Raw genomic sequence first — 14,457 nt, forward strand, 5'->3', positions numbered from 1 at the left:
AAAATCCAGATCCAAGACACTGGTTGGAGAAACCTTCCTAACACCGGGGGAGGGGCGGGGAGGATTGGGGAGGGGTGTGGATCAGCTGCTACCTCCTCTGGGCACTCACAGGCCAAACTTAATTGGTGTGGCATTGAGCATTCTGTGGTTGTGCCTGTCTCTCCATCATCTGCTTTCTCCTTCATGAGTGTGATGGTGCTCAGGGCAAGCTACCCCAGGAGGCGCCACTCTGGTATGCGGATTATTTCGAGCTGAAGACAATAAGGACTCAGAGAACTCAGGAAGAATATTTGAGTTTCCCCTCCCAAACTGCCTAAAGAATTTAAAACAAAAGATCTGTTTCAGTAAGGAGTTATTATCATGACGGCTGTAAAGATAATGTAGGATAGAGGTTACAATAGAAAAGGCACCAACAAGCCCATCTTATCGGAAGTTCTGTCTCTCTGGCCACATTCTCTGGATGGCCCTGCGAGGAGTTGCCAGGCAAACATTTACATTTATAAGGGAAGTCTCCATTTGTAAAGGTATCTCCCTCTCTGTATTGGGAAGAGGGGGGATGACCTCATTTCTAGAAACTTATCAATGTGGAAGCTGAGGCCTTAAAACTGCATAATAACCTTACTCTTGTTTACTGTGCTTTAGTGGTAATCTCCTGTAACTGACTCCCCCCACCCCCAACATCCTCCTTTGTCTTTGGTTGAACATGGTATTTAAGACAAGAATTTCTGCTATTGTGTTGAGAAACGCAGTGTCCCTGCTTTCTCCCATGTATACATGTTATTAAACTTGGTATTATTTTCTCCTGCTAACCTGTCTTGTTAATTATTTGGCCAGCCATAAGAACCTTAAGGAAAAGGGCAGAGGGAGATTCTCTCCCTCTCCTGACAAGTGTTTGCCCAATGACATTGGAAGTCACACACATCTGCAAATGTGTGCATTTTAATTTTAAGATAATGTCTAATATGTTGCAGGGTCCTAGAGGGAACCAGTCCCAACAGAGGGAGAAGCAGCAGGGCCTGTCCTGCCTCCACCGCCAGCCATTGGTGGCAGCCGAGGCCTTGGGTGGTGAGCATCCTGGAGGCAGCCGAAGGCAAGCACTGGGAGGGCTCAGATGCTGCCCTGGGGGGTCCTGGGAAATTGGAGGTTGGCACCTGCCCCCAAGGCATGGCTTCTGTCCCTGGTGCCCCAGCGTGCCTGTCCAGGTCCGCTGCATGCGAGCTCAGGATCCTTTCCCTGTGAGCCAAGACATGTCGCCAGTCCTGCAGGAATGGGGGAATAATCAGGGCAGAAGAAGAGAGCAGGCTCCCCACTCGGCACCATGAGCAGCTGGCCCTTGAGGACAGCAGGGGGCCTGCTCTGTGCCAGGCCCTGGTGCCCAGCACGAGTGTGTACTAGGGCAGAGGAGGGAAGACCATCGGGGCAGGCTCTGGGCTGAGGTGGGAAAAGTTCAGAACAGTCAACAGGAAGGACAGGACACACGTACTTGCTGTGCGGTAGAAACAGCCTTTTCGAAGGCAAAAGAGAGAGAGGATCAGGGAGAGAGCATGTCATTCATCATGTCCCCTCTTGGTTCTCTATTGTTTCTAGCCTGAGGCCTACCCCTGTCCTGTGGCCTCCAGGCTTTCCCCAGTCCCTGGGGGCTCTCCCTAGACAGGACTCCCATTGCCACCATGCCGGGATGAGGGTAACAGCTGGTGTCCACTATCCCCCAGACCCTGAACAACCACCCCACATCTCTGTGCAGGGTGTCCCCAGGAGCATCACTAGGGGCATTTCCCCACCTAGCTTCTGCCAGGTTCAACACAACCATGTCCAGTCAGGTGTCCCAGGCCCGGTGATTGCCCAAGCAGTGGGCCTTGACCCCTCCCCACAGCACTGGCCCTGCCCTAGGACACGGCCCTTTTTCCTTCCACCCCCAGGAGCACATATAACCAGCCCGCTCCCTAACCACAACCTTTGCCCCACACGGCCCCACAACCCTGGCATCCTCAGACTGTGGGGGCCAAGAGTTGGGGGAAGGGCCCTAGAGGGCTGTGGGGGTAGCTGGCTGCCATGGGCAGCTTGAGCCAGTCCCTCAGCGGACCCCCTCACCCCAGCCAAGGCCTCTGAGACCAACACTCACTCCACCTCCCGCTTCCGGATGGCACGGCCTGAGGCCAGCACCTCAGCCACCTTGGACACAATGGGATCATAGTTCATGCTGGCCACGGCGATCACCTCGTCGCCTCTGCAGAGAGAGGGTGGCTGAGCCCAGGAACTGCCCAGCAGCAGCAGCCCTTCTTGGAGACCCTGACTCACTCCTGTCCACCTACCTGGGGCCCAGGCAGGGATCTTACCCAAGACAACAGGAACGTCCTGAGCACCCAGCCCTCCCGCTTCGCACTTTACCGCTTGGCCCAGCAAGGGCTTCCGGCTCCTGCAGGACCCCATGGAGGCTCCAGCCTTCCTCCTCAATGGGGTTCAGGGCTGGCTCCGTCGGGGATCATCACTTTCTACCTGTGTGACTTTCCTCAGTGTAAAAGTAGGGTGTCACCCCCCGCCTCAGAGAGCTGTCCTGAAGATAAATGCCCCTCCTCAACGCGTGGCAGGGGAGTCACTGCTGCCCACCTCCTCACCTTTCCTGGCTGTCTCCTGCCTAGCTGCCTCCCTTCGCCACTTGGCCCAGCTTTCTGGGAAGGCCCCTCCCGCCCGAGCTTCCGCTGCTTCACGCCCTTGCTCCGCCACGTCGCTCTCACTTGGTGTAAAAAGCCACGAACTTCAGCTGCTCCAGATCCCCCTGGATGATGACGTCGTCGAAGCCGTCTCCGTACCCTGTGGGCCGGGCGGGCGGCGCCCACGTGAGCCAGCTCCACCGGGTCAGCGCCCTGTGCCCTTCTAACTCCCCCCCCCCCCGCGGGGACCCCCTCCAGGCCCGGCTCCCTTTGTCCTTTTAGGTAGTCCCCGGGCCCGCCCCCAGCGAGTTCTGTGCTCCTTCGTATAGCTGTCACGGCCCCGGCCCTAGGATGCTCATAGCCCCGCCCTAACCTCCAAGCCCCGCCTCTGCCCTCCGCGAGCACCTGGGCCCCGCCCCCGTGCCAGGCCCCTCTGGTACCTGCATAGCGTAGGCTCTTGCCGAACATGGCTGTCCACAGGTAGGGCACGGTGCTGATCTCTGCCTCCTGCGCTAGCATGTTCTGGGCCGCCACCCGCCCTGAGGGACCCAGGGTCGTGTGAGCCCCGACCCTAGTCCTCACCACCCCTACACTGCCTGCCAAGGCTTTATGGGGACCCTGACATGTGGGGACTCCTCGCCTTCCCAGAGATCAAGAAGGGCATCATTGCACAACCTCAGTTGCAGTTGATGGGTGCTGAGGGGTACACCTGGCTCAAAGCTGGCCACTTAGATTGCTTCTCTGGAGAATTTGAATGACGTGTCCTGGGTCTGGAAGGTCTGCTTCCTGGGGTTGTGGGGCTGCCCGGCCATTTCAGGTGTGCACACAGAACTATTCAGACACGTCAGGTCTGAAGAGGAGGCAGGAGAATGGGGCACACAAGTCCCCAGAGAAGCAGAGATGACAGTCACACCCAGGGACCCAGAGAGAATAGCATGAGTGGCTTCCCAGTTCATGTGAGGCCCCAGTGGACCCCAGCAGTGGGGTGTCTATGAGAGTCCCCTGGACCCCCCAGTTAAACCTTAGGTACCCTGGCTGATGAGTAGCCTTTGGTTCCTTGAAACCTAGCACCAACTTTAGACCTTGGACCTGAACAGAAGTTGGTACCAGGAGTGGCGTTTCAGGCAGCCGCTCAGACAAGGTGAAGGCAGAGGGAAGGGGGGGTGCAGGGAGTCTGGCGGTCCTCCCTGTGAGGCAGCTACCTTGCTGGCACCTACAGCTTAGGGGCCCAGACCAGGTATGCACAGGTGAGTGAGGCTTCAGAGGCTTGGTGACCACCAGACGTGAAGGGAAAGCTATTCCTCAGAGAGCACAACAGTTCCCCACCGAGCCCGAGTTTCCAGGCCTGCCTGAGGCAACTGGGTTCACAGAGCCAGTCGAATGGCCCACGGGAGACAGAGGCACTGACTGGGGAGGTGGCCCATGTCCCATGGCCCCTTTCTCTCTCCCTGGGTGACTGCACAGGTTGGTGGGGAATTCTGCAGAACGTGTGTGTTTGAGGACAAAAGGAAAGGAGAGGCTGGTGGAAGGACAACTGAGGGGGGAGGGGCACTGTGGATGGCTGAATGGGGTGTCCAGAGGGCACTGGAAGGAGGTCTCTAGAGATGGGCCACAGGGCTTGCTCTGTGAGCTGGCTTGATCAGCTGGTGAGGCTGATCAGATAGGTCACCACAGAGCCTTGAACGGCTAACCCAGTGACCAGGACCAAGGCCAGCAACTGAGGGGTGGGCCAGGGGGAGGCTGAGACCCTGGGACAGCCTCCCACCCTCCACCCTTCTGCGGGGCTGGCTATACCCTGTGCATGAGCCATCTGCCAGTGTGGGATGTTCACTTTGCGATTGTTCCTCCAGGCCAGGGGGAAGGTGACAGCATCGCCAGCTGCAAACACACCTGGGACGTTGGTCTGCATCATCTGTGGGGAGAGGGCTCAGGGCTCCATGGGTGGGTCAGGGGCCCTGACCTGGACCTTCCACGGCCCCCAGCCGAGCACCCTGCCCGCCCCAGCCAGCTCCACCTTGTTGACAGGGATGAAGCCTCGGGAATCCAGACTGATGCCACTCTGCCTCAGGAAGCCCGTGGCGGGCACCGCACCTGACAGGACACACCACAGCATCCACTCCCCGGTCCCTCCCTTCTCCCGCCTCATTGCTCTCCATGACCCACACCCTTCACGTGCCGCAATCCAGCCCCAGACTGATCCTCCAACCGGCTGCCCACCCTGCAGCCTCCACACCTCCTGTTCCCTCTGCCTGGACCCCCACAGACCCACGTGTCTCCCATTAGGCCTCAGGCATCACCTCCTCTGAGTAGCGCTCCATGAAGCCCCCTGGGGGATCAGTGGGCCACACCTCCCCAGCCCCTGTGCTGCCACATCCCAGCTTTGTCCCTCCCCAAATAGGCACCTCAACTGGAGCAGGGACCAGTTAGAGGCTTGTTCATGTCCTGCAGCCTGCACAGGGCAGGCCATGCACTCAAGTATTAGTAGGCAGCGGTCACTGGGAGCATCCTTGTGCCAGGCCCTGGCTAAGCCTGGTATGCATGTTCTCCAACAGCCCTGTGAAGTGGGTACGTTTGGGGTCCCCACTTTACGGATGTGGAAACTGAGGCTCAGGGAGGGGAAGGGACTGGCCCAAGGTCACTCTCAAGCACGTGTGTGTAGTTCTGCTCATTCTCGCCTGCCTGCTCACCCACTCACCAATGCCCACCACACAGACGTCAGCCCGCACGACCTTGCTGCTCTTGAGCACGACCTCCTTCAGCTGTGGGGAGTGGTTGGGTGAGCAGGAAGGCCCAGCCCCCAGGCACATGGGAGCGGGGACAGAAAGCAGCAGGAGCAAGGAGAAGGGCCCACCTTTCCCTCCTGCGCCCGCAGCTCCGACACCTCCGTCTGCATGTAGAACTTGACCCGGTTGTTCTCAAACATCTGTCAGGGAAGGTGGGTGGGGGGGCAGTGGGTGAGAGCCCGCCCAGGGACTGAGCTGGGCGCCCAGGGTTCCGAAGCGCTGAGTGCTGGGGTGGGCTCACCTTCATGAGGGCACGACCGACACGCTCCCCTAGGAACCTCCTGAAGGGCGTCTCCTCCAGCTCCACCACAGACACTGAGTGGGCCTTCTCAGTCAGATAGGCGGCCACCTCCATCCCTGGGGCCAGGGTAGGGGGCAGGCTGGCACCCTGCACCTCCCAGGGCCAGTACCACCCCAGGACCGGTGATGATGGCCTGACCACCACCCCCAGCTGCTCACCCAGAAAGCCAGCTCCCACGACCACCACGTTGCGGCCCCAGGCCAGCCTCACCACGCGATTGGCATCCTCAGGCGTCCGGATGGTGAACACGTTCTCCACCTCTTTGCCTTTGCAGCTCAGGGTCTTAGGGCTGAGATGTGGCTGGTGTCAGTGAGGGGCTCGTGGCACCCCAAGCCCTCCCATCCTGGCTGGTGTTCTAACCAGTGTCCAACAGGGTGCCAGGGGAGACCCCTCCCACCTGCTCCCTGGTGCCAGCAGCAGCTTGCTGTACTCCAGCTTGAAGCCATCCTTGAACACGGCCTTCTTATTTCTCACGTCCACTGTGACCACCTGCAACCCCCGCCAGGCAGAGTGTGGCCTGGGCATGGACCTGGGCCTGGCCACCCACTCTCGGGTCCTGCAATACACCCAGAGCCGGCCAGGCCCTCTGGGCAGCTCCATAGGGCTGTTCCTATCATCCGGTCGTCTCCCCTCCCTCCTGGCAGCTCCTCCTCGCTCTGTAAGCTTCAGACATCACCCTCCATTCAAAGCCCTCCTTACACTCCCAAGTCCCACCAGGCTCTCCTGCTCCAGCCCCGAGCAGAGAGTCTGTGTCCCCACACACCAGACCTCCACGAGTGCCCATGACCCTGCCAACAAGAGGATCCAGTGCTGCCTCCCAGGCCTGCAGCACCCCAGGTGCCAGGGCAGTGGGGGCAGGAGGGCGGAGCACTGCACACCCATCCATGGGCCCACATGCTTCACGCCCTTCATCGTTCCCACGAAGCCTTCCCCAGGCCTGTTCCCTGGCCTTGGCCCCAGACCTGGGCCTCCGTGAGCACCTCGATGCCGTAGGCTCGGAAGAACTCCTTGGGCCTTAGGGCCAGCTGCTCGGGCTGTGCATCCAGGGACTGCAGGAGACAGCCAGCTTGAAACAGGGCCAGGAGGCCATTGTTCTATTTTGCAACAGAGGACCTGGGGCCCAGGGAGGGTAGGGCCAGCACCAGGTCACATAGGGGCTTCAGGACAGAACTCAACAAATCCATGTCTTCCTGGGGCACCACTGGTGGGCCTGGCATGAGCGGAGAGGGCAGCTGGCCAGACCCCCAAGGGGAGACAAGCAAGGCTCCAAGTGGGCTTAACTGGGACCCAGAGGGGAGGGTGTGGGCCCTGCCCAGCCCCTACTCGCCCCACCTCCCACCTTGCTGAGCTTGGGCCGGTCGTAGGGGGGGTGCCGGTCCAGCGTGCACAGGACAATCCTGTCTGAGAAGCCCTCCTGCCGCAGGGTCTCCGCACACACCAGGCCAGCTGCCCCTGAGGGGAGAGGGCTGGGGTTAGGACCACTTCTCCCCTACCCAACCCTGCCCCTTAGGACCCCACCACCAACCTGCGCCCACAATGAGCACGTTGGTACTGCCGCTGTGGCCAGCGCTCGGAGAGATACACTTGGCCATCACCTTGGTTCTTCGCTGCAGCTGCAAGGCCTGGGGTTGGCCGGAGAGTGGGGGGCAGCTGGGAGCTGGAGTCATCGTCATCCTTCCTATGCCATCATCCCAGCAGGCCAGGTCCTGCTGCTCCAGTCCAGCCTCATCCCCACCATGCAGCCCTGCACTCTGCCCCCCAGCCACACACATCACACTCCCTCCCACTGCAAGGCCTTTGCACAAGCTGTTCCCTGGGCCCAGATGCCCTCCTTGGCCCTCCCTTTTGCCTGAGCCCCAGCCACTCCCTCACCTGCTTGCTGGCCCGGACGTACACCTTCTCCTTCTCAATCTTCACCTGCAAAGGCTGTGTTGCTCAGGACCAGGCTTTGGGGTGCTCCAGCCCCTGACCCTGCACCCCAGGCTCCCACTCCACCACTGTCCCAGCCCCACCTGGAACTTGTGCAGGCTGTCTAGGCCAGGGAAGTCCTCCAGGTCCCCAGTGCTGATGTTGAAGCAGGCGCCATGCCACGGGCAGCGCACCCGGCCACGAGACAGCACGCCTGGGAGGGGACAGTGCTAGGCTGGGGCCACCAGCAGGAGCACCTCTCCAAGGATCCCTCAGTCCCAGCACCCACTGGCCCTTCCCCACAGCCCAGGAGTTTCCACTAATAGACCAGGGCCTGGAGGTCCAGGGAGGGGCCAAGCTGGACTGGGGCCTAGTGGAGGTGGGGTAGAGCGCCCCCTTGTGATGGTGCCTCAGCCAAGCCTCCTGCATGGAGGTCCCAGCCCCACCTCCTGTGCACCAGGACAGCTCACCTTTCACCAGGGGCGCACCATAGTGTGGACACTTGTGGCCCAGGGCGTGGAACTCCCCATTGTCCTTCACCAGCAACACCTTCCCCCAGCCCAGCTCCACTTCCCGCATCCTGGGGAGGGGCTGCACTCAGAGTTCAGGCCAGACACCAGGCACCGCCTCCTCCCAGAGTCCGGCCTTCTGGGGAGCAGGCCCAGACCAGAAGCCACAACCCACCAGGACAGGAGCTGGCCAGGGGCCCCTTGCAAGCCACCCTGCCGGCCCCATCCATGGCCTGCACCTTGTCCTCCCACCTTGGCTCCTCTGACCCCACTCCCAGGCCCAGCACCCACTGGCCATTCTCGAGGTCTTTGACATGGCAGATGGCGGCCTCCACGCAGTCCTGAGCGCCCGGGTAGGGGTGAGGGGCGGGCAGGCGCTCCTCAGTGTGGAAGTGGCGGGCCGTGCCATTGCCCTGGTAGGCCCGGGGGCTGCCCTTCCCGCTGGCTGACAGCTCCTCCTTGCCCCGCTCCTTCTCCGGCAGCACCACCTCGATCTTGAGCTCCACTGCAGGGAGGCGAGTTGGCCGGTGAGCCCCCAGCCGGGCCCCCTCCTCGCCCACCCCACGAGCTCTGGGCGGCTGGCTCCTCTGAGCGCAGGTTCTCCCCTGTGCCCGACCTCTCCAGAAAGCCACGTGCACCACCAGCAAAGAGCCTTTAAAACAGGGAAGAAGCAGAGCAGGGCCGGCAGGGGGCGGCTGGGTGGGCTTCAATTAATTTCTGCATGTTTTCTTTTTCAATAACAAAATCAATCAGGCGGAACAAAGCGAAGCTCCTTCGACCCTGAAATTGCCCTTTCTCCAAGAATCTCTGTGGAGGAAAGAACCCTATGCCCCGAGTCTTGCTCTGACTCCAAGGGCACAGCCCCTGGTGCAGGACAACCATATCCCTGACAGATCAGGGGCGCATTTAGAGTCTGACTCAAGCGCGATCAGGGCATCAAAACCAGGGGAGGCTCAGTTCCCAGCCGGTGAATCTGGGTGACAGGATATGGAGGGTTCGTTGTTCTACGCTTGCAACTTTTCCTAAAACTAAAAGTGTACACAGTATAATTTCAACTTCTTAACATAGCTATTCTCGCCAGTTTGAGAATCCTGCCCATTTACCCAGGTGCTGGTTTGTCAGTCTTCGTGTGCAGGGGTCTGGGCCCTGGAGGTGAACCCCACCTGGGGGAGGTGCATGTGGACCACGAAGAGGGGACACGGGGGTCCCCAGCCTCCACACAGAAGACACTTCCCCTACATGGGGCCTACTCTAGGGGGAGTTAGCCAAAGATTGTAATTGTCTTCTTTCTTCTTTTCCACATTTTCCAAATTCCCTGCAGTGTGCCTGGGGTATTTTTCTAATTAGAAGGGAACAATAAACAGAATTTTTAGCAGCGATAATCTGGCCTCCTGGGCTGCGGCTGCAGGGAGTGATGGAGGCTAAGCCCCTGGCACAGCATGGGCCCCAGGTGGGAGCAGGAGGGGCCTCTCTCGCCTCCCAGGGCACCAGAGCCTCTCTGGCCTCTCCTCTCACCCCCTCCACCTCAGACCTGACCCTCCAGGGACAAAGAACCCGAGCCACCCCTCCGACCTTTGCTTATTCAGCTCCCCGTGGTTCGGACTGCCATCCTGCTCGGCCCAGAGACCTCCTGTCCGTCCACCAGATGCAGCTCAGGTGTTGCCTCCCCGGTGCCCAGCCCCTGCACGTCCCTCATCCTGCAGTGTTCGTCCCCACCCCGGCCTGGCCCAGGAGCCTGGGGGGCAGGCCCCAGCCCAAGCCCAGGCATGGCAGGGGTGGGGGTGACTCCAGCTGGGCAGGAAGGGTGCAGGAGCACCCCCCACGCTGAATCTGTTATGTCAGGTGGGGGCATTACGAGTAGGGTGGGTTTTCTCCTCCATTTTCCACACTTTATGTAATTGTGTTAGAATGTTTTCAGAAGAATTAAAAAGAAAAATACTTCGGATTCAGCTGACACTAGCTATGAGAGCTGGAGAGAGGGAGGTCCCAGGGACAGCCTGGCAGGGGCCCAGATAACAGCCAAGCCAGGCTGTTTTCATCCTCCCCCTCCTTCCAGAAGACTCTGAGGCACTTGCTGATGCCGTCTAATGGGAAGCCACTAAGTCAAGAGCAGTGGCAGAAAGGCAGATAGGGAAGGGGATCTCTGTTCACCCACAGAGCCGGATCAGCCCTAGCTCCATGAGTGCCAGCTGCCCACATGACCATGGGCCCCTGCCTTAGCGCCACTGGGCAGATGGCTTCACTATAAAACGGAGAGAACAGTGCAGAAGGAGATAATATATGTAACCCAGAGTAGAAGCTCAATAGATGAAGTTGGGTAGTGGTGTTTTTTGGTTAGCTCTGAGCTTCCTGGCAGCCATAGTGAAGACAGAAAGCCTTTGGGTAGCACTTGTGGCCTAAAAAAAGGCAAAGTGACCAGATGCCAAGAGAGCTGCACTTTCTCCTAGTTCTGAGCTTAGCAAGGGTCTGGCCTGGAACACTTCCTATCAGGAACACAGAGCCACTGGAGCATGGAGAGTACAGAGGGAGCTCAGGAAGCATGTGCTAATGTGCACCAAGCCAGAGTCAAGCAAGGTAGAAAGTGAAGAATTTGCACAAAAATCTTCTGCTTATTCTAGCCTCCCTGTGGCCCCTGCTGACCCCCTTGAACGCTCATGGCTGAATGCTCTCACTCCCACACCCTGAAATTCCCTGAGCCTCACCCCTGACCTGCCCAGCATGGGTGCCTGGGGCCTGAGCTCCTGCTCTCCTGCCACAGCCCCACAGGGGAGTCCTGGCAGCATGGATCCCAGCCCCCAAAAGAGGGGATAACACCATTCTGCAAATGCCTCTTGTGTGCCAGGCCCTGTGATAAGCACAACAGCCCCATTTTACACATGAGAATATAGAGGCTCAGAGAGGTGAAGTCACCTGCCCAAGGCCACACAGCAAAGAAGGGGCAGGGCTGGATTTAGATTTCAGAGCCCAAGTTCTTAGCATTGCCTCTGGGGTGGTGAGAGTGGCTAGCCCCTGAACCAGGAGACCTGGGGCCAGAGGTCCCAGGCAAGCTGGCCCTTTGGGGTCCTTTAAAAGAAAATACAGGTAGCATCTTCTGCCCAGGGCCTCCTGCCAGCCCAGTGTCCTACAGGAGCCCAATATGGGGCCAGCCAGCATCTTCCTACCCACTTCTGATGGAGGAAAGCTGACGTCAAGACAGAGCACATCATGAGCCCAAGTCATACATCGAGGCAGGTGGGGAGGGCGGCGGGATCGGGCCCAGGGCTGGGTGTTAGGGGAGGGGAACCCATTTCCTGGGGCAGGTGCAGGTGAGTCCCTCTGCCTGGTGGCATCACAGGTCTCCTCTTGCCCCCAAGTTTCCCCTCAGACCCAGGAAAAGGAGAAAAGGCTCACGCCTTCCAAGGTAATGGAGCCGATGGTATCAGGTAAGGGGAGCCGGGTCGACCTGGCCAGGGCAGGCTGGCCAGGGTGGTGGGGGCACTGGCTGGGCACTAGAGATGCCTCACTCAGCCTCGGTTTCTTCATCTGTGACAGGCCTGCACACCCTTCCTTCCTGGGTGTTGTGAGGACGGAAGAGGGAGAGTAGGGGCTGGAGGGACAGCCTGGCAGACAAGGGTCTCCATGGAGAGCAGACCAGGCCTCCCCCAGCACCCCGGGATACCTCCAACCCCGCTGGAACAGCTTGGGCCAGGCAGGGTGGGTATTTCCTATACAAATGGGGAAGCACGCCCAGAGAGGCTGAGGAGGTGGCCCAAGGTCACAGAGGGGATCAGAAGAGGTAAAAAGGGCCAGGAGCTGACCACTCCACCCTCATAGCAACTTTGAGAAGTCAGGCTAATTTTGTAGGGAGGGAAACTGAAGCTCAGAGAAGTGATGTGCATGCCCTGGGTCACACAGTGGCTGAGGGTGTCCCCAGAGTCCCCCTTCCCCAGCCCTAGGGAACATTGCTCCCCTCACCCACCCTGCAGCAGGAGAAACCCTCCCCTCCCCTTTCCGAGAAAGATTCAGCAGCTATTCCCACCACCAGCACCCAAAGCCCCAAATACAGAGGGGGACCCACTGGAGACAGGCCAGGAGAAGGGCTCTAGGCCCCCTACCCCCTCCTGCCCGCAGTGCATTAACATTCGGAGCCGGAGCCGGCTGCCACCCAGCCCAGCCTGACCTACTTCGGAGGCAGAGGGGGAAGGGGAGGAGGAAGATAGCAGGAGGAGGGAGGGAGAAGGGAGAACAGAGGGAGGGTGGAGGCAAGAAGAGAGGAGGTACCTGGCTTGGGCTTGGAGAAGCAGCTGCCCATGGCGAGTGGCCTGTGGATGGGCAGGGGGAAGGGGCACAGGTGGTGGGCTGTGGGAGGCCTAGGGTGCCCTCGGTGGGGCTGGACCTCCCACGGCCTTTAGAGATGCTGGAGCCACCATCCCAGCTAGAGCTGCCTCCAGGACCTGCAAGGGAGACATGGGGCATCTATGTGGACCAGCACTTTGATGGGGGGTGGGGGTAGAGACAGAGGGAGACAGATAAGGATGGGGGAAACACAGGATGGGGGAGGGGGGAAGCTTCTGGAAGAAGTCCACATTTAAGCTGGGAACCATTGTATGTAGCAGAGCTAGATCCCAGAGGAACAACGGGACCCTGGAGGACACCTCCCCTTTGAGGCCCTCCAGGCTCAGCACCTTCACTCCCTCCTCCTACTTTGCATGGGCTGTGCCCACTGCCAGGGGAGCCCCTCTGGCCCAACCTCAGCCACTCTTTTGGGTCCAGCCCCACAGCTGCCTTCTCCAGGAAGTCCTCCCTGATTTCTGCTGCCCCCTCAAAATCACACAGCCTGGGAGCTTTGGGATCCTCCATCCTTCCTGGAGGCCACCATGCCTGGGGTCAAGCCCCGGTTCACCTTGGGCAGATTACAGCCCTCCTGGTCCTCGAGTTTATCCTGCCTACAATGGGGGTGACATTTAGTTCTCCCCTGCCCCCCCCCCTTGGCTGACAGCCCCTGAATACCCACCTCCTCCAAGGGCAGCCACTGCCTCTTGCTCCCAGCCCAGGTTCTGGAAGGCAAGGCAAGGGGGGTAGGGGTCCAGGAGGCAGCCCAGCCTCCACCCCTCCTCCCAGTGTGAGCTGCGGCCAGGAGGGGTGAGGGGGCAGGGCTGGGCCAGTCCACCGGTCCCCAGGGAAACCCAGCTCCATGGTGAACAGAAGTGGGCGGCCAGCCCAGGCCACTGGGGTTCGGGGAAAGGGAGGCCAGGCCCACAGCACTGGCTCCCATACCCCTATCTCCCGCTCTTCACAAATGCCCACCAGGCCCCCGATGCTGAGGTCATGCCCAGCAGCAGATGGAGAAACTGAGGGGCCCGGGGCAAGCGGCAGGGAGGGGCATCTGGGTGGCCTCCCACCCCTCCCCCACCTTAGTTAGTTCCAAGACGGGCAGGGCCCCAGGCAGCCCCCATATCACCCTGCAAGCCACCAGGCTGGGGGAGGGGTCACCTGGTTAGCAAAGAGATCCTGCAGCCAAGAAGCCCTCAAGGCCACAGGGTGGGCCTTCTGCAAGATGCAGCTTACAGACTGGACTTTGGAAGGCCCGGGACAAGAATAACTGCCCTGTTTACAACTGACCTCCCCATGGTCCATCCCACTGACATCCCCTCCGTTACCCCTGGAAGTTCTTCCTGAAGTCTAACTCGAGGTGGGGCTGAGGCCGACTTGGTCTTGCCCAGATCCCAGCAAGGGCCCCAGCTGGGCAGGTGCCTGAGAGCAAAGGGGCCAAGATAGGAGGGAAAGGCTGGGGAACAACCATCTCCTGCCTGGCACTTGATCTTACTTGCCCTAGAGGCGAGGAGGCGGTGGACCCAAAGCCCACCTGGATGTACCCATGCTCTTTCCCAGGTTTTTTACAGGTCTGTACAATGTGACCACCTCCTTCCCTGCCTGCCCCCTCCCCAGATCCTGGCTTCACCTCTGACTCAGCCCTGCCCACCTTCCTGCCTGGCCTCGGGCCTCACTTGCTGGACCACAGATCCCAGAAAAGGTGGGACCTCAACCTGCCACCAGGCGCCTGTCTAGGCTGTTCTCTCCCTTCCCAGGTCCCCAGGTATTTATTTCAGAGCCTTGGGCCTGGAAAGAGATTTGCTGGGAAAAGAACCTCCCGCAGGGCTACTGTGTGCCGGCTGGCTTGGAGCCCTCCTGCCTCCTGCAGACCCAGACAGCCCCACTCAAAGGCAAAGGTCCTTGCTAGGGGCAGGGCAGGAGAGGCCCCCAAGTTTCTGCGGGGTGCTGTCCCTTGACCACAAGCTGCCCAATGCTGAAAAGTTGTAACAGTG

General features: G+C 60.0%; 1 protein-coding gene across 3 annotated transcripts; it reads right to left on the reverse strand.

The window, feature by feature from the left end:
* Positions 1-923: 923 nt before the first annotated feature.
* On the reverse strand, positions 924-14,457 carry AIFM3 (AIF family member 3). 3 transcript variants are annotated; one of them, XM_004442367.3, is made up of 21 exons: positions 13,792-14,457; positions 13,146-13,188; positions 12,413-12,585; positions 8,444-8,657; positions 8,114-8,223; positions 7,748-7,857; positions 7,608-7,652; positions 7,261-7,357; positions 7,075-7,187; positions 6,698-6,784; positions 6,133-6,224; positions 5,894-6,024; positions 5,676-5,791; positions 5,503-5,574; positions 5,347-5,410; positions 4,666-4,742; positions 4,446-4,563; positions 3,092-3,190; positions 2,736-2,811; positions 2,123-2,227; positions 924-1,259 (listed from the first exon to the last, which is right to left on the reverse strand). In XM_004442367.3, exons 3-21 carry the CDS (start codon positions 12,441-12,443, stop codon positions 1,220-1,222), a joined length of 1,797 nt encoding a protein of 598 aa, XP_004442424.1. In that variant the 5' UTR covers positions 12,444-12,585; positions 13,146-13,188; positions 13,792-14,457; the 3' UTR covers positions 924-1,219. The 3 variants fall into 3 exon arrangements, with proteins under 3 accessions (XP_004442424.1, XP_087279919.1, XP_087279920.1); XM_087423793.1 differs by lacking the exon at positions 8,444-8,657 and having other exon boundaries at positions 13,146-14,455; XM_087423794.1 differs by lacking the exons at positions 8,114-8,223; positions 8,444-8,657 and having other exon boundaries at positions 13,146-14,455.

This window comes from Ceratotherium simum, chromosome 35, assembly GCF_057802395.1.
Source record: "Ceratotherium simum simum isolate JZ-2026a chromosome 35, ASM5780239v1, whole genome shotgun sequence".
In the NCBI taxonomy this organism is placed as follows: Eukaryota; Metazoa; Chordata; class Mammalia; order Perissodactyla; family Rhinocerotidae; genus Ceratotherium; species Ceratotherium simum.